Source organism: Chiloscyllium plagiosum, chromosome 16, assembly GCF_004010195.1.
Source record: "Chiloscyllium plagiosum isolate BGI_BamShark_2017 chromosome 16, ASM401019v2, whole genome shotgun sequence".
NCBI lineage: Eukaryota > Metazoa > Chordata > Chondrichthyes > Orectolobiformes > Hemiscylliidae > Chiloscyllium > Chiloscyllium plagiosum.
The window spans coordinates 61,148,516-61,166,687 of record NC_057725.1 but is presented as its reverse complement, the minus strand read 5'-3'; the positions used below and the strand labels follow the sequence as shown (position 1 = coordinate 61,166,687).

General features: G+C 41.9%; 1 protein-coding gene across 4 annotated transcripts in view; it reads right to left on the bottom strand.

Moving 5' to 3' along the window:
* Positions 1-1,023: 1,023 nt before the first annotated feature.
* Positions 1,024-18,172, bottom strand: part of arhgap1 (Rho GTPase activating protein 1) — a 45,988-nt gene continuing 28,839 nt past the window's right edge. For all 4 annotated transcript variants that reach the window (XM_043706228.1, XM_043706229.1, XM_043706230.1 and 1 more), the window contains 7 exons: positions 15,075-15,173; positions 13,683-13,775; positions 12,523-12,599; positions 11,347-11,424; positions 9,083-9,211; positions 4,476-4,579; positions 1,024-2,403 (listed from right to left, as the gene is read on the bottom strand). In XM_043706228.1, coding sequence (XP_043562163.1) covers positions 2,230-2,403; positions 4,476-4,579; positions 9,083-9,211; positions 11,347-11,424; positions 12,523-12,599; positions 13,683-13,775; positions 15,075-15,173 — 754 coding nt within the window. In that variant the 3' untranslated portion in view covers positions 1,024-2,229. The remainder of the gene's footprint in view (positions 2,404-4,475; positions 4,580-9,082; positions 9,212-11,346; positions 11,425-12,522; positions 12,600-13,682; positions 13,776-15,074; positions 15,174-18,172) is intronic.

The following is an 18,172-nucleotide window of genomic DNA, read 5'->3' as shown; positions in this document are numbered from 1 at the left end:
GGTTCTTTGTTTATGGCGGAAGTGAGGTCTGCAGATGCTGGAGATCAGAGCTGAAAATGTGTTGCTGGAAAAGCGCAGCAGGTCAGGCAGCATCCAGGGAACAGGGGAATCGACGTTTCGGAAGGGGCTTATGCCCGAAACGTCGATTCTCCTGTTCCCTGGATGCTGCCTGACCTGCTGCGCTTTTCCAGCAACACATTTTCAGCTCTTTGTTTATGGCACTTATTAATCAAAACACGCAAAACCAAATTTTAGCAACACCATCAAACTCCACCTCAGACAGAAGGATTGCATTCATTAAGCAACACAAACCTAACATTTTGCATTAATCCATTGCAAACACCCCAGTGTTGTTTCCTTTCATAACATACAGGGAATAAAGTTATTCAGGGAAGTTTAAAACTTGCCTATTTCAATCCTTTCCTTATGCAACACCATTAAAATGCTTCTAAAATTTTGACTTCAGGTTGTAAGTTGTAATAAACAGTATTCCCCACTTCCCAAAAAATGTTTTAAAAATAATTTTTAAAAACTGCAGTCTTCATGGCTTCTGGCAAAATAATTAAGATACTCTATGGCAGATGGAAGATGCCAAATTCTGACCATATGCTTTTTTATCAAGTTAATGCTGTAACTAAAAGTGGTTTCATTAGCAGCTAAATCAGAATAGACTTAAGACTGGCTTTCTGGTCAAACGTTGGATTGCAGACTTTGAACTTGAAAACAAACATTTACTTTAGTAAATCATACACTTCAATGTCCACTAAATGAAAAGTATGTAAAGATGCAAGTTTACTGCCAATAATTTATTCACTTTTTTTGGTTTTAAATATTGAATGCTGATGACATTATCATGAGAACATAGAGAATCATTGTGATTCTCTGTCAAAGTTTAAAAATCACACAACACCAGGTTATAATCCAACAGATTTAAGTGGAAGCACTAGCTTTCAGAGCACTGCTCCTCACCTGATGAAGGAGCGGCGCTCCAAAAGCTAGTGCTTCCAATTAAACCTGCTGGACTATAACCTGGTGTTGTGTGTGATTTTTAACTTTGCCCTCCCCAGTCCAACTCCGGCATCTCCAAATCATGACTCTATCAATGTGAAATTGCCAATCAGTTATCACCAAATCCACAGTTAAATGCAGAACCCAATTTCATCCCTTTGAACAAGAGGAATTATGTTGGCCTCTATATTTGATTGTGGAATGTCAGTCAGGAGAAGATTAACAATGGAATGGCAGTTGAGCACACTGTTTCCTGAGACGACTCTTACAGTACAGAATCCCCACAGGTCTGACAAAATATTTGCTTAGTTTGCAGAGAATGACAACCTGGAGCATCTCAAGATAATGACAGCATTGGCTTGTTATCAGCTCATCTACTTCTAGCCTCAGGAACTATTTCTCTGATCAAGTTAGCTCCCATGATACCATCACTGACACTCAACAGATAACTCTCTCTTCAAACAACTCTTATTAAAACATTAAAACAAAAATTGCAACATAATGTTCTTAAACATCAAAAATTTCTAAGCTGATTAAACAAACACCATTTTGACATGCTGTTTCATCAGAATGAATTCCCAATTTGTTCTGACTAGTTAAACAAATGAAATATATACCCTGCTCTCCCACCTTCAGCTCTCTTAGACTGGCACAGGATCCATGAAAAAGGTACAGAAATTTTAATTTTGATAAAGTTGTACACAACACCATGAAACTGAACACCTTTGCAAAAAAAAAAAAATCCCTCGTTTAAAAATGGAATCAAAAATGTATTCATACTATTCAGTTTCAGGTGTATCCAGCATAGAAATATCCCAGCAATAATTGTTTTTTGTAAATCCTGCATTTTTTTTTCCAAAATTAGATGTTTAAATTGATTGAATGATTGATCTCAGCACACTAAAAGCACAAGGATAGAGCAGGAAATGTTCAGAATTTAAACCAAAGTAGTTCTCCAACATCATTCCCATTACAATAATTATCAAAGAGTCAAGGATTCCAGCCCAGACTCAAACGATTAAAGCCCCAGCCTGGACGCTTGTACAACCATAGAGAGCCACCAAATAGACCAAGCAGCGTTATGAGGTGCTAATCATCCCCTCAACTAAAAGGGTGCACCCAGTAATTTGTTGGCTTTTCTTCTGTGTGCTGCCACAAACATTTAGAAAGTGAAGGGCAATCTGATTTGACTCCAGTGGTTTAAGATGGTAAAGCTTTATCTTATTTGGCTGGAAAGATCTCAATATAATTTTCGAAGAGTAATTGAGTGAAGTTATTAATGGGGTTGATGGCATTGAGTGAAATTGCAGCATCCTTTGCCCATAAGAGAGCGGGTCCAAACACCAGAGCCAAGTTGGATGCAGTCATTTTATTCAGGTCACTGTTGTCAGCAATCTGAGGAACAGACAGGAAACACAACATAGTCAGGTTAAACATCATACATTAATTCTTCAATCAGGATTTAATGAAACCCTTTCCTTTAGATTCTTTCCTGTTTTCACTACTGATCTAACAGGATAGAAAAGAGCTTTACCATTGCTGATGTTGGCTTGTAGTTGCTAAATATGAGATACATTTCTTTATGTGGAAAATCATCTATTATCTTAACATTTCTACAGCTGACACACCTGGCAATGAATCACAGGTATAACAGTGTCTGCATCAAGTATTCATACTCTATCAGACTATGCTGTTCCATCAACTTAGATGTTTAGCTAGGGGAAACCTGTTCTCTGTTAAATCAAAACACTATATTTGATAGATGCAGTGTTGAGTGAAACTCTCACATGTTGGCTCTCTGACTGATCATTCAGAGATATTATCACACAGAGTGCAACAATGTATAGAGAAATGGGATCCTAGCTGTTCCCCTGCCATCCAAAAAAGACAAACAGGGCCTCAGTTTAATGCCTCAGCCAAATACGGCATTTCCGTCAGTGCAGCATTCCTTTCTAACTGCACTAAAGTGTCACCCTGCATATTTGTGCCTGTGTTTGATCTGGGCACTGATTGACATTCATTCTGCAGCCAACCTGCACCATACCCAATGAGAGCGCTTCATACTCACACCGTCTATCAGAATTGGAGCACTTTCATATGGCAGGAGTAACCATTGCTCACGTAGCAGACCTAAACAAAATCACTAAAGATTTCAAAGAATAACAAGTATCACTACAATGCCTGGGTACTTCAGTGACAGCGCTCCACTGTGGTGACGCAGGAATCATGAGAGCAATACTCTGAGGGATGCACAGCTACACTCAAAATCGGGGGGTCAACTAGAATTTTGCAAGTGCTCCATTGCTCCTAATGTAATTCCGGACTGCTCGAAATCAAACCTTTGCTGCCAGCCCTGCTGTGTTTGTCTCAGTTCTATGCCACATTTATCATACTGAAGAGTTGGAGTTCTCGAGTAATGGTAAGGTGGAAGGGTGAATGTGTTAAAAGGATATCTGCTTTCTGTAAAAATTGCAAAGTACCTACAAACAAAGTAAAGCAACACAAATATTTGGTATATCTGACGGACTAAACACGCACAAACAGGAAATGATGATGACTTGAAGCACAGGAACATCTAGAATACAATCTGCTAAAATGGATATAAGTCTTCTGCATGGGCTCTGTAAAGATTTGCACAACAGTGGTCCCAAATTACAAATGTCATAATATTCAATTTTTTCAGACAATTCTAAATCAACATGTTTTATAGTTGTTTCTAGCTAATGGACAGGTGGGAAGTCAATATGGTTAATATTTGGGAGATGTAGGAGTGCAGAGGAAGTGAGGAGATTGATACATCTAATAGAACTTATGAAAATGCCCTGTATGAGGTGACTGTTTTCAGTTACAACGCTGCCTAACAGCCAGCTATGCTGAGACCTCTTAACGCACCTGTGTAGCCTCATGATTTAGGTCCATGTAAAGAACTCTTTGCATGTCAGTGCCTTGTCAGGGAATCAGATCACATTTAGGTCTTTTGCAGAGGAAAGTTTTTGCAGATCTTCGCGAACAGTGTGGAGGAATTTAAATGCATAAAAACCCAGAAACTTTCATCCCTGGTTTTTGACTGAATGCAAATCCACTGCACTACCACAGAAAGATTATACCACAGAAGGACGGCACTCAGTTCAACATGTGGGCACGCTTGGGGAAAAAAAAACTAGTTGTCCATTTTAATCACACCTTCCAGTACTTGGGTCTGTAGCTCTGCAGGTTACAGCACTAAAGAGGGGAGTATTTCTGTCTCAATCACTAAACTGGGCAGCAAATTCCAGACACTCATCACCCTCTTATGTGGAAAAACTTTTCCTCATCTCCCCTCACTTCCATCACTTGAAACCTACACCAGTCAATGTTTCCCACCAGCCAATTAAAAATATGTCAATGAAAAACAATTTTTTTCTGGGCAGTTAGGCTACATGGGGCAAGTTATTTCAAAATTCAAAAACCAAAACAACCAAACTTACCTCTCCCAGGAACTCTACCAAGTAATGTAGCACAGTGTAGTTATCCTCCGGGAGAAACTGAATCATCTCAACAATCGCTTCTATCTGTTTATTTTGTGGTACTTCTATTCGGTGAGAGAAAAAAGGTTAGACACAAAACCTGAACACTGTGCAACTACAGCACAAACGTGCAAGAGGAAAGATAAAAATGATTAAATAAACATCATACAAAGTTGCAAAGGATGATGCCAATTCACCAAAGTGCTTGTATTAATCAAATCTGGAATGTGTTTACTGCTTTCTACTGCAGTGTATGAATTTAGCAAAGACCTGAAATCAAAACATTTTTTTCAGGTTTCTGTTCATTTTAGTAATAGTAGAGAACTTGGAAATCTGTCAGCTTCTGGGTGTACTCAGTGCTCTAGCAGCAGGGAAAATCATTCAGCAGCTCACAGAATTTACAGAGCTGTTTTCTGATGACAATTCCAAATTATAAAGGAAAAGGGATTTTAAGACAATATTGCAAATTTCTACCACCTTAGATCTCCACACAATGCATTCAAAGTTTCAATAATGCAGACAATTGGCTTCCTTCCATCTGTAAACTTCACCCTCAAGACAACGTGCTTTCCAACCTCCACTCGTTCAATGACCCTTTCTTTCAACTGTGGAGCTGAGATTGAGAGATTCATCAGGAAGAGATGAGCTATAACCAATCACTCCACAATAAGGAAACATACACTTGTACTTGTGCCAACATCTCATTCTGGACTTCCTCCTTCACATACTCAGTATGTTGAATTGTTCTCCTCCAATATAAGAGGCATGTAGCACACATTCCCTCTAACTAGTTCCACAACCACTGCAGTTTGAGGAGGTAAAGATTTTCTCTGTAACCAGCTCAGTAATATAAGCCATTTTTAATATATGGTTTAAGATAGTCGCAGCCTTGAAATGACTGTGAACATGCTGTAGCTTCCGCTTGAATAGAGAAGGATTGAAGCATTTGAAACCTGTTGTAAATATTTTATAAAAATCAATAGATTTTTGGTTAACATAGTGTTAATTAAAGATGAAACATTACCACTGGCAAATAGCATATCTCCCATTTCTGGTACTGTCAGCAACAAGCAGCCTCATGCCAGGTATAGTACAGAAAGAAGTAAAGTTCCATCTCCACAGTGTCTTGGTTTCAATAGAACACAAGATTCCTGAATTGGTGGTCCCTCTCTTTTTATTCCTTGTGAGCTATTATAACTGAGAATTCTGATTTAGTCTTTTGAATTAAGGCTGTTTCTGCATCTACACCCATTAAAAATGATTCAAGACTGTGATCAAGCTCATTATTTTCTGAAAGATGTAAACAGAGGTTCTGTCTGCCTTGTCAGTTTAACAGGTGAATGTGAATACAGAACAACCTCAATTATCCGAACGAGACAGATGGGGAGCATTTTGTTTGGATAACTGATAATGTTTTTACGGGACCTTGAGATCTTGTTTGGATAATTAATGTTCAGATGACTGAGGTTGTTCTGTTCAGATAAATATGATGAGGCACAAGCTGGCTATAATAAAACTGGGAAATGTTATTTGAAAGGATGATGGTGCATGGTCAATGGCAAACTATTTAGAGCACATGGAGGACTATAATAATTGTTCGTTTCTGTCTTGCACAAAATAAAACAGGAAAATTAAGGACAGTATTAGATCCAAGAATAGGGCACATAAATTGGTCAAAAAACACAGCAGATGTGCAGTTTAGATTTCAGCAAATAAGGGCAAAGGGACTGATTGAAGGGTGAAAAATCAGAGTATGACAGTAAACTTGTGGGAAATATAAAAACTGATTGCAAAGGCTTTGATAGGCAACGTGAAGAGAAAAAGTTGAATGAAGGAAAACGTAGGTCCCCTTACAATCACCAGAAGGGGAGGTTATAATGGGGAGCAAAGAGATGGCAGACTGATTTAATACATACATTTGTTCTGCCTTCACAATGGAGGCCCAGAAAACGTTAGGGAATACAGGAAATCGTGGAGGGGAGGAAATGAAAGCAATCAGTATTAGCAGGGAAATTGGTAAGATTAAAGGTGGATAATCTACATCCCAGAATACTTAAGGAAGTGTCCCTGGAAACAGTGGATGCATTGGTGGGCATCTTTTAAGAATCTATAGATTCTGGAAGAATTCCTAATGGACTGAAGGGTGGCTACAGTAACCACACACTCTGGAAAAAAAAAAGAGGTAGAGGGAAAACAGGGAAGTATAGATTCAGTGCCTATAGCAGGGAAAGTGCTAAAGTTTGTTATGAAAGATGTAATATCGGAGCACTTGGAAAACATTGACTGGATCAGTCAGCATCAGCATGGATTTATGAAATGGAAATCATGCTTGACAAATGTACGGGAATATTTTGAGGATGTAAGTAGTAAAGTTGATAAAGGGGATCCATTGGATGTGGTTTACCTGGACTTTCAAAAGGCTTTCAATGGGGTCCCACATAAGAGATTAATGCATAAACTTAAAGCGCGTTGGACTGAAATGGATTGAAAACTGGTTGGCAGACAGGAAACAAAATCAAAATAAACGGGTCATTTTCCAAGTGGCGGGGAGTGACTAGTAGAGTACTGCAAAGATCAGTGCTAGGACACCAGCTATTCACAATATAAATGATTTAGATGAAGGAACTAAATGTAATATCTCCAAATTTGAAGGTAACACAAAACCGGGTGGGACGGCGAACTATGGCAAGGACGCACAGATGCTTCAGTGTGATTTGGACAAGCTGGGTGTGTGGCCAAATGCATGACAGATGAAATGGAGATAAATATGAGGCTATCCACTTTGGCAGCAAAAAACAGAAGGCAAATGGAACGTTGACCTACAAAGCAGAAGATTTGAGCACAGGAGCAGGGACGTCTTGTTGCAAATTGTATTGGGCCTTGGTGAGACCACACTAGAGTGTTGTGAGCTGTCTTAGTCTCCTCTTATGGCTGTTGAGGGCGTGTAACAAAGGTTTACCAGACTGATTCCTGAAACAGGAGAACTGACATATGGAGAGACTGGATTGGTCAGGACTCTTATTTATTGGAGTTTGGATGAAGGGGATTCTAAAATAAATTTGTAAAATTCTAATAGGAAGAAGACAGAGTAAATGCAGCAAGGATGTTCCTGATGACCGGACAGCCCAGAACCAGGGGTCACAGTCTAAAGATATGGGGTAGGCCGTTTAGGACAGAGATGAGGAGAAATTTCAGAAAGCAGTTGAGGCCAAAGCACAGGCTTCATAGGCTGAATCGCCTGCCTCTTATGGTCTTAATACACTGAATGTTTTCAAGAAAGAGATATAGTTCTTAGAGCTAAAGGGATCAAAGAACAGGTGGAGAAAACAGGAACAAGGTACTATATTGAATGATTGGGCAGGCTTGAAGGGTCAAATGACCTCCTGCTTCTATTTTCTATGTTTTTACATTTATCCTTTAATCTTATCAGGAAGAATTGGTAAGATGAGGGCTTTCTCACTGAGAAAAATGAAGGTTATACAGTAATCTGCACGAGGTCCATAAGATAATGGAAGGCCTTGACAGGGTAGACATATAGAAACGATTTCCATCTGTGGGGCTGTCCAAACTAGAATTGATAAATGTATCACTAATAACCACAATCAGGAATTCAGGATGAGTGCTTTACCCAAACAGCTTAAGAATGTGGAAATCACTACCGCAAGGGGTGGTTCAGGCAAATGAAGAAGAAAACAATAGGTTATAACGATGGGGTTAAGCAGAGAGGTTTTGGGAGAAGATCCGTATGAATCATAATGCCAGCATTGATGAGCTGGCTGGCTGGCTGCAGTCTTAATCTTCTTCAGCGTGTTGCTTACATAGTGATATAATCTAGTCACTATCACATCTGTGGGATCTTGCTTTGTGCAAACTGGGAGCTGTGTTTTGCTCCAGCATCAATGCTTTACAGTCAGTGAAGTGTGGAAATGCAGCAGCCAAACAAAAGGTCATCTAGTTAGTACATTCAGGACAAAAATGAATCCAACTATTTTGTAAGAAAAGAGAGTAATTTGATCGATGAATGGTTTGGAGATATGGTGTTGGACTGGGGTGTACAAAGTTAAAAATCACACAGCACCAGGTTATAGTCCAACAGGCTTATTTAGAATCACCAGCTTTCAGAGCGCTGCTCCTTCATCAGATGGTTGTCTCCCAAAGCTGGTGCTTCCAAACAAACCTGTTGGAGTATAACCTGGTGTTGCGTGATTTTTAACTTTGATCTATGTACACTACATAAAATAGTGAAGTTTGATTGTTTAATAATTCAGAATAAGATTATTGCTTCCTGGGAACACTGTGGTTAGTGCCACTCTGCTGCTCAGTAACATCTGCTCCTATTTATACAGTGCAATGCTTAATTAGTGAATGGAGTAAGTGTAGCTGTTTTAAGTGAGAAACAATTTCTGGAGTCAATCTTTACTGAACATCCAATGGTATTCTTTCTAAATGCCACTCTTTCAAAGGGAAACTTACTGGAGCAGGACAATACAATAAATATTCGGGAACGTGCAACATAGGAACAAGACAATAGCAACAATGCCAAATGTTGGATCAAGTGCAGAACTTACTTCCCAATGAGACCACTTTGTTATATAGATTGTAAGTCAGCAGAGGCTCAGGCAATTCTCGAAGAAAAGTCTTCAGCATAACTGCTGCCAGATGAACATCATTGTAGGTTTCAAAATCCACGAGAACTCCTGCAGAGAAGTCACATCAGACAAGTATTTCAGATACTCATACCTCTGGTTAAATGCCAGGTGATAAATGAGCACGCATTTGATGTTAAAATGCACGATATGATGGCAATGCACAGAGCCCATGCGTGGACTGTGGCACAGCAGCTCACATTTCATGTATCCAAATTATATTTCATACTCTGCATTCCATTACAGTATTATTGTCAACAAGAACTGAGCCAGCACCAATCTGTATACACAGCATGTTGATTCTAATAAAGTGATGTGAACTGGGAGATTTAAAATTTATTTGTAGCAGGAATACCACCTAACGTGTTTTGATTATACCCAGCACATATATGTGTCATCACTGACCTTTGCAGGCTCGTTTTACATTGCCACCCGCGTGAAAAGTTAGAATAGCTAAACCTGATGGTATTTTGGTCATCATTTTACTTAGTTCCTCCATTATAAAGGGCTCCTGCAATGCAACCCGGCATTACAGATGTTGTAATGACAGCACACACAAAAGAGGTAACAAAAACTAAGTTCCTGTTTACGATCTTGCTTACGAATTAGTGCTGCAGCGAAAACTGACAAACGAGTCAGGAGGCGGCAGAAGTGAGTTTTGAGAAGATTTGAAAAGAAGAATTCCACCCCTACCTTGTACCACAGCACAGCTCACTACATGAACAATACAACCTTACAGTCCCTATGGTCATCTCTGATCCATTTTGATGTGCTGTCCTGAGGTTTAATACCATTTCTTTTCTTCTTACTCTTCAAGAGATACCAGTGGAGAATGCACAGGAATAACTGTGCTAACAGAATGAATGGGGGAGGACAGTTCCTATTGTTCATGTTCCCATTTTCCTCTACTCACTGACAAAACCATGTTTCTCTGGAGCTTCTTTCCCCTGCACCTACCCAACAGGCTCTGATTCCTTGTGGTCAGGTTTTCCAGCAGTCTCACCACCGCCATTGTCACCACTCCTGCTGTGCACACCTCAGGGTTGGAGGAAGTCACTCATGTTGGTGCAACTTGCTGCTCTTCAAATCAAAAGGTGTTTCTCTCCCATACTGGCTCACTAATGAGTCAGGTGGGCAAAAGTGAGGATGGCAGATGCTAGAAACCAGAGTCGAGATTAGAGTGGCGCTGGAAAAACACAGCAGGTCAGGCAGCATCCTAGGAGCAGGAGGATCGCGTTTCATCAGGACAAAAGGCAGGGAGCCTCCAGGGTGGAGAAATAAATGGGAGGGGGGTGAGGCTGGGGAGAAGGTAGCAAAGAGTACAATAGGGTGGGAAGGAAGATGGAAAGGTAGGGCAGGTCATGAGGACAGTGCTGAGCTGGAAGGTTGGAACTGGGATAAGGTGGGAGGAAACTGTTGAAGTCCACATTGATGCCCTGGGGTTGAAGTGTTCCGAGGTGGAAGATGAGGCGTTCTTCCTCCAGGTGCCAGGTGGTGAGGGAGCGGCGGTGGAGGAGGCCCAGGACCTGCATGTCCTCGGCTGAGTGGGAGGGGGAGTTGAAATGTTGGGCCACGGGGTGGTGGGGTTGATTGGTGTGGGTGTCCCGAAGATGTTCCCTAAAGCGCTCTGCAAGAAGGCGTCCAGTCTCCCCAATGTAGAGGAGACCGCATCGGGAGCAGCGGATACAATAAATGACATTAGTGGATGGCAGGTGAAACTTTGATGGATGTGGAAGGCTCCTTTGGGGTCTTGGATGGAGGTGAGGGAGGAGGTGTGGGCACAAGTTTTGCAAATCCTGCGGTGGCAGGGGAAGGTGCCAGGAGGGGAGGGGGTTTTTGGGGGACGTGGACCTGACTAATCACTAATGAGTCAGTCAATCAGCAACTAAAGTGGGAGAGAGATGACCTCTGAGTGGAGAAGCATTTCCTTGCAGATATACTCTTTCTATTTCCTGTATCTGGAACCCCAGTGGCAGGCTGGATCTAACCCCTTGTGGCTCCTGGACAGGCATGGTTTAGAAGCTGAGTACTCCATCTTTGCTGAGGTGAGAGTCTGATAAATTGCAAAGCCAATGTCAGTTTTCCCTCGCTGCTTGTCATCAATAGGCTATAAGGCAATGATCAAAAAGGCACACCTTAAGATATGCCTAAAGCATGCAGTGTGACTTGTCCAGCAGCCCACTCACCATTGTTGTACTTTTCCAGTACTTCCTTTACCAGGTACATGTTAGCCGACCTCCGGAATATCCCTTCCTTGTTCAAACCTGATGATGGAAAGCAGCACATCATCAAACTGAACTGACATAACAGACATTTTAACCCATTAATAAAAACCGAAAAACTGTGGATTCTGTAAATCAGAAACAAAGACAGAAGTTGACCGGAAAAGCTCAGCAGTGACCTTCTCTAATTACCCTTGAGAAGGGTAACTCTGATTTCTCTTCACAGATGCTGCCAGACCTGCTGAGCTTTTCCAGTAAATTTCTGTTTTTGCTTCTCTAAGTCAGCATTCCTTGCTCTTCGTGCTTTTCCACGAATAATAAGCTTTTTTAAAAAAATAAACCTAGTCCGTGAGCAACGGGGTTAAAGTCAGAAACAAAAACTTAAGTTGTCGAAAAGCTCAGCAGGTCTGGCAGCTTCTGTGAAGAGAAATCAGAGTTAACGTTTCAGGTCCAGTGACTCTTCCTCAGAACTGACGATAGCCAGGAAATAGTTGGTTTATGTGCAGAAGATGGGGAGAGGGTAAGGAGTAAACTTTTAGGGAGGGATAGAACCCAAAGAGACAGAAGAACTGTTGGACTGTCAAAGGAGAGGCTAGGAAGGTGAATAGCGTTAATGGAAATTGTTAGCGACTAACGATGTGTAATAGTGGACCATGTGATAACAAAGTCTGTTATTTGGGGGTTGAGGTAAGGGCATGGGAGACCTCAAGCCTGAAAACTGTTGAACTCAATATTGAGTCCAGAAAGCTGTAGAGTTCCAAGCGGACAATGAGGTGCTGTTCTTCCAGCTTGTGCTGAGCTTTGCTGGAGCACTGCAGCAAGCCTGAGACAGAGATGTTGGCCAGGGAGCAGGATGGGGTGTTGAAATAGCAGCAACTGGGAGCTCAGGGTTTCTTTCTGCACCCAGACTGTTCTTTGTTTCCCTAAGTAGAGAAAACCACATTGTGAGCAGCAACTGCAGTAGATTTACTGTCTAAAAGACATTTAGACAGGTACATCAATAGGAAAGGTTTAGAGGGATGTGGGCCAAATGCAGGCAAGTGGGGCTAGTTTGGGATACTTGGTTGGCATGAAGGATCTGTTTCTGTGCTCAATGGCTGCATGAAAAAAATGGTCATACTTTAAATATACATCACTAACCATGCTTTCTGATGTAAGCGGAAGTCTGTTCCATTACTAGCGGGATGGCTTTGTGTTCAGGGTCCTTTTCTCTGAGCCTACAGCAAACATAACAAAATATAACATTAAATATACGAACAGAGCTCCTACATAATGGAGGTGTATATCCCACTGTTTCTCTACTGTCACACACAGCTACAAGGAGTGACTATGGCATTCGCGAAGATGCAGGCTGAAATACACTTCTGCAGCCAAAGAGAAACTCAAATGTTTCCTTTAAGTACATATGGCACAGACACACAGCTCTGTTTTACCGTTTCTCCAAACTCCCGACAACAACTCCTGGTTCTGAATGCATATATATGTACGTTGCGAAACTGTAGGGAGGGTAAGGGGATGCTCAGAAGGTATCAATCTGGCTTAATACTTCACACAGCGATGCTGCCAGGAATATGGGGCAGGTTTGTGGGACACTGAGGAGAACTGAAACTGCTGCCCCACAGCCAATCTAAACTGACCGCACTCATTAAGAATGGGGGAGGTACCAGGGCCTACTGCTGCCTACAAAATATCAACTTCAGAAGGAATCATTGCCACCAGAAGAGGTAAGGGAAAAAAACAGCCAAGCACAGCCTCTGAGGAGCAGGAGAGTGGTGGATGTTTCGGGTGTAAGTTCTTCATCGGAAATGGGGAGGGGGAATGCTGAGAGATAAATAGGAGGATAGAGGTGGAAGATAGCTGGGAAGGTGATTGGTAGATGTAGGTGGGGTTGATGGTGATAAGTGGGAAGGAGGATTGACAAGTAGGACAGGTCAAGAGGGCGGTGCCAAGTTGGAGAGTTGGATCTGGGATGAGGTGGGGGGAGGAGTCCCTTCAACTTGGCGCCACCCTCTAGAGCTGTCCCACTTGTCCATCCTCCTTCCCACCTACCCGCTCCACCTTCCCCACTGACCTATCATCACCTCCCCCATCTTCATCTACCTATCGCATTGCTCCAGTCCCCACTCCCCAAACATTCCTGATGAAGGGCTTATGCCCAAAACATTAAATTCTCCTGCTCCTCAGATGCTGCCTGACCTGCTGTGCTTTTCCAGCACCACACTTCTCAACTCTGATCTGCAGCTCCTCACTTTCTCCTATTTATTAACAAAGCCAACATCAAAACGTATGAGAATACTTACTCTTGAAGAGGGATTCCAAACTGTTGATGAGGTAACTGCTTTTTAGGTTCTTGTGGCTTGAGTCTCTGTGCTGCCTGAATACGCTCATCAAATCTAAAGAAAACCAATAGATCAAGATAATGAGGACATTGAATCATCAGACACAATCCTGCCATCAAGCAACAAAAATCATGGCGTCAATTCCAAGTTCTAAGAACTTTAAAAATGCTTCAGGGCTAGGTAAAACTCTTGAAGTAGAGTCACTTATTATGCAAACAACTGGTAAACAAAGAGCCACAAACAGCAAATAATGTTTCTGGTGGCATTGGCTGAAGGATAAGTCAGCAGGGACTCCAAAAAAACTCTGCTCTGCAAGTGATTCCCCTGAAGTTTTACAACTCTGCTTACACAGACCATCAAAGTCTGCATTTCATATCTTCTCTGAAGATCAGCACTTTTTTACAGTACTTTTATGACAGTCACTAATGGGATTGAATGATAGGGAGGACCTATTTAGAATGATTGTGGCACAGGAGGAGGCATTTTGGTTCACTGAATCCAAAGAGTAAACAATTTTCAGGTTAAGAGGCAAGGGTTTGAACTGAGCCAAACTGACTGGTTCAAAGATTTTAAACAAAGGCAATGGATAGCTTCATCTTTCTAACATTTAAGAAGATTAACAAGACCCCTCCACAATGAAGTATCAGTTTTGCAATCTCAGTGAGAAGGTTAGTGTAGATAACAGGGCATTAAGAATGCTGCTATTTCTGTGCAAACCGCTGTAGTTGAAAAGACTGAAAGATGTAGTTACCAACTTACACACAAGGCTTTTGTATTTAGTCTCTCATTTGAGGCTGTCATCCTTATTTTCCAGTCTAAACCTGACTGAATATACAAATGTCTGTGTGTAAACTCCATTCCTTTACCTTTTATTCTGGAAATTGGAAACCTCTTAATCCATTTTTGCCCCCCTCTCTCACATTTCTGAGCTCAGTCTCAATTGCTGATCTGAGCAACTGAGCAACGGTCTGTTTCCAGGCTGACATCATGGCTGTTTGAATTATGATAGGGTCAGACGTTTGAACCTTTCATATCCTTAGTGCCCCTTGCAACAGTTTGAACAGTGATAGCAGCATGCACTTGTATACTCTTAGGATTCAGCCTCCTTCTGTGCAATTACTCCAAATAGGTCCTCCCTATCACTCATCACACATTATAATTGCACACAAAAATAGCCTGTGTACAACTGAAAATATCTGATACATTTTCCAAAATAACAAGTACGCAAAGATGAAACTTTCCTCAAAAGAAACACTATGATTACAATCCCTCTGCCAAACTGGGTCCTGTACAAATCTTGGATACATTAAAAATGAACACCTCTCTCTCAGGGATGTGGTTTAATGAACATACCTTTTCACACACTGTGGAATCACCATTCGCTCGCACTTTAGGTACTGCTCAAGTTCCCCCAAATGATTCACATACAAGATTTTCCGCCCAAACTTCATGCTGGAGCAAAGAAAAGTAGGAATGGAAAGAGAACATACATGGGAGGATGCTGCGTTGTTTACCGCGCCATTTACCAAACTTACTTATTCATTACTTGTTTCACTCAGCAAGTCCTAAGCGACTTAATCTGGGGAGAGGAATGAAAGTCTTAAGAGGTTCATTGGACGAATGCCCCACAATATCTCCCAGTCACACTGGCCAAGAAATTCAATGACTTGCCCAATGGCCCCTCCTAATAGAAGACTGTGGTGAGTGTGTATGGGCCTGTGAGTATACGTGAGCCAGGGGTTGGTGTTTGTTCGTGAGAATGGGTGCAGCACAGCCCAAATGGACTGCACGTGAGAGACAGCCTGCCGAGAGTGAGCATTTTCATACAGCGACTGTGATAGGGGACACTCTAGTGAGAGGCACAGGCAGATGTTTCTGTGGCCAGCAGCAAAATAACAGACTAGTGTGTTGTTTCCCTGGTGCCATGATCAAGGATGTCTCAGAGAGGGGGCAGAATGTTCCCAAGGGGAAGAGGGACCAGAAGGAGGTCATTGTCCACATTAGAACTAACGACATAGGAAGGGAAAAGGATGAGATTCTGAAGGGAAAACATAGAAAGTTAGGCAGGAATTTAAAAAGGAGGTCCTTGAGGGTAGTAATATCTGGATTACTCCCAGTGCTATGAGCTTGTGAGGGTATGAATAGGAGGATAGAGCAGATGAATGCATGGCTGAGGAACTGGTGCTGGATCATTGGAATCTTTTCTGGGGTAGAAGTGACCTGTACAAGAAGGATGAATTGCATCTAAATTGGAAGGGTGATTTGTTAGAGCTGCTTGGGAGGATTTAAACTAGTAAGGTGGGGGTTGGGGGTGGGACCCAGGGAGATAGTGAGGAAAGAGACTGGTACAGTTGGGAAAAGGAGCAAGTCAAACAGTCAGGGCAGGGACAAGGTAGGACTGATAAATTAAACTGCATTTATTTCAATGCAAGGGGCCTAACAGGGAAGGCAGATGAACTCAGGACATGGTTAGGAACATGGGACTGGGATATCATAGCAATTACAGAAACATGGCTCAGGGATGGTAGTCAGAGGGAAATTGAGAAACAAATTTGTAAGGAGATCTCAGCTCTCTGTAAGAATAATAGGGTGGTTATGGTAGGGGATTTTAAGTTTCCAAACATAGACTGGGACTGCCATAGTGTCAAGGGTTTAGATGGAGAGGAATTCATTAAGAATTTTCTGATTCAGTATGTAGACCTACCTGCTAGAGAAGGTGCAAAACTCCTGGGAAATAAGGCAGGGCAGGTGACTGAGGTGTCAGTGGGGGTGCACTTTGGGGCCAGCGACCATAATTCCATTAGATTTAAAATAGTGATGGAAAAGGATAGATCAGATCTAAAAGTTGAAGTTCTAAATTGGAGGAAAGCCAATATTGAAGGTATTAGCCAAGAACTTTAAAAGCTGACTGGGGGCAGATGTTCGCAGGTAAAGGGACAGCTGGAAAATGGGAAGCCTTCAGAAATGAGATCATGAGAGTCCAGAGACAGTATATTCCCGTTAGGGTGAAATGAAAGGCTGGTAGGTATAGGGAAAGCTGGATGACTAAAGAAATTGAAGTTTTGGTTAAGAAAGAGAAGAAAGCCATATGTAAGGTATAGACAGGATAGGTCGAGTGAATCCTTGGAAGGCAGTAGGAGTATACTTAATAGGGAAATCAGGAGGGCAAAAAAGGGGCATGAGATAGCACTGGCAAATAGGGTTAAAGAGAATCCAAAGGGTTTCTACAAATACATTAGGGACAAAAGGGTAATTAGGGAGAGAATAGGGCCCCTCAAAGATCAGCAAGCCGGCCTTTGTGTGGAGCCGCAGGAGATGGGGGAGATACCAAATGAGTATTTTGCACCGGTGTTTACTGTGGAAAAGGACATGGAAGGTACAGAATGGAGGCAAATAGATGGTGGCATTTTGCAAAATGTCCATATTACAGAGGAGGAAGTGCTGGATGTCTTGAAACACAAAAGTCAATAAATCCCCAGGACCTGATCAGGTGTACCCTAGAACTCTGTGGGAAGCTAGAGAAGTGATTGCTGGGCCTCTTGCTGAGATATTTGTATCATCGATAGTCACAGATGAGGTGCTGGAAGATTGGAAGTGGCAAATGTGGTTCCACAATTTAAAAGGTGATAAGGAAAAGCCGGGGAACTATTGACTGATGAGCCTGACGTCACTGGTGGGGATGTTGTTGGAGGGAATCCTGAAGGACAAGGTTTGCACATATTTGGAAAGGAAAGACTGATTAGGGATAATCAGCATGGCTTTGTGCGTGGGAAATCGTGTCTCACAAACTTGATTGAGTTTTTTGAAGAAGTAACAAAGAGGATTGATAAGGGCAGAGCAGTAGATGTGATCTATATGGACTTCAGTAAGGCATTCGACAAGGTTCCCCATGGGAGACTGATTAGAAAGGTTAGATCTCACGGAATACAGGAAGAACTAGCCATTTGGATACAGAACTGGCTCAAAGGTAGAAGACAGAGGGTGGTGGTGGAGGGTTGTTTTTCAGACTGGAGGCCTGTGACCAGTGGAGTGCCACAAGGATCAGTGCTGGGTCCACTGCTTTTCATCATTTATATAAACTATTTGGATGTGAACATAAGAGGTACAGTTAGTAAGTTTGCAGATGACACCAAAACTGGAGGTATAGTGAAGAAGGTTGGTCAGATGGGCCATTGGGCCGAGGTGTGGCAGATGGAGTTTAATTTTGATAAAATTCGAGGTGCTGCATTTTGGAAAGACAAATCTTAGCAGGACTTATACACCTAATGATATCTTGGGGAATGCTGCTGAACAAACAGACCTTGCAGTGCAGGTTCATAGCTCCTTGAAAGTGGAGTCGCAGGTAAATAGGATAGTGAAGGCGGCGTTTGATATGCTTTCCTTTATTTAGTATAGACGTTGCGAGGCCACATTCCGGCTGTAGATGACACTGATTCGGCCACTTTTGGAAT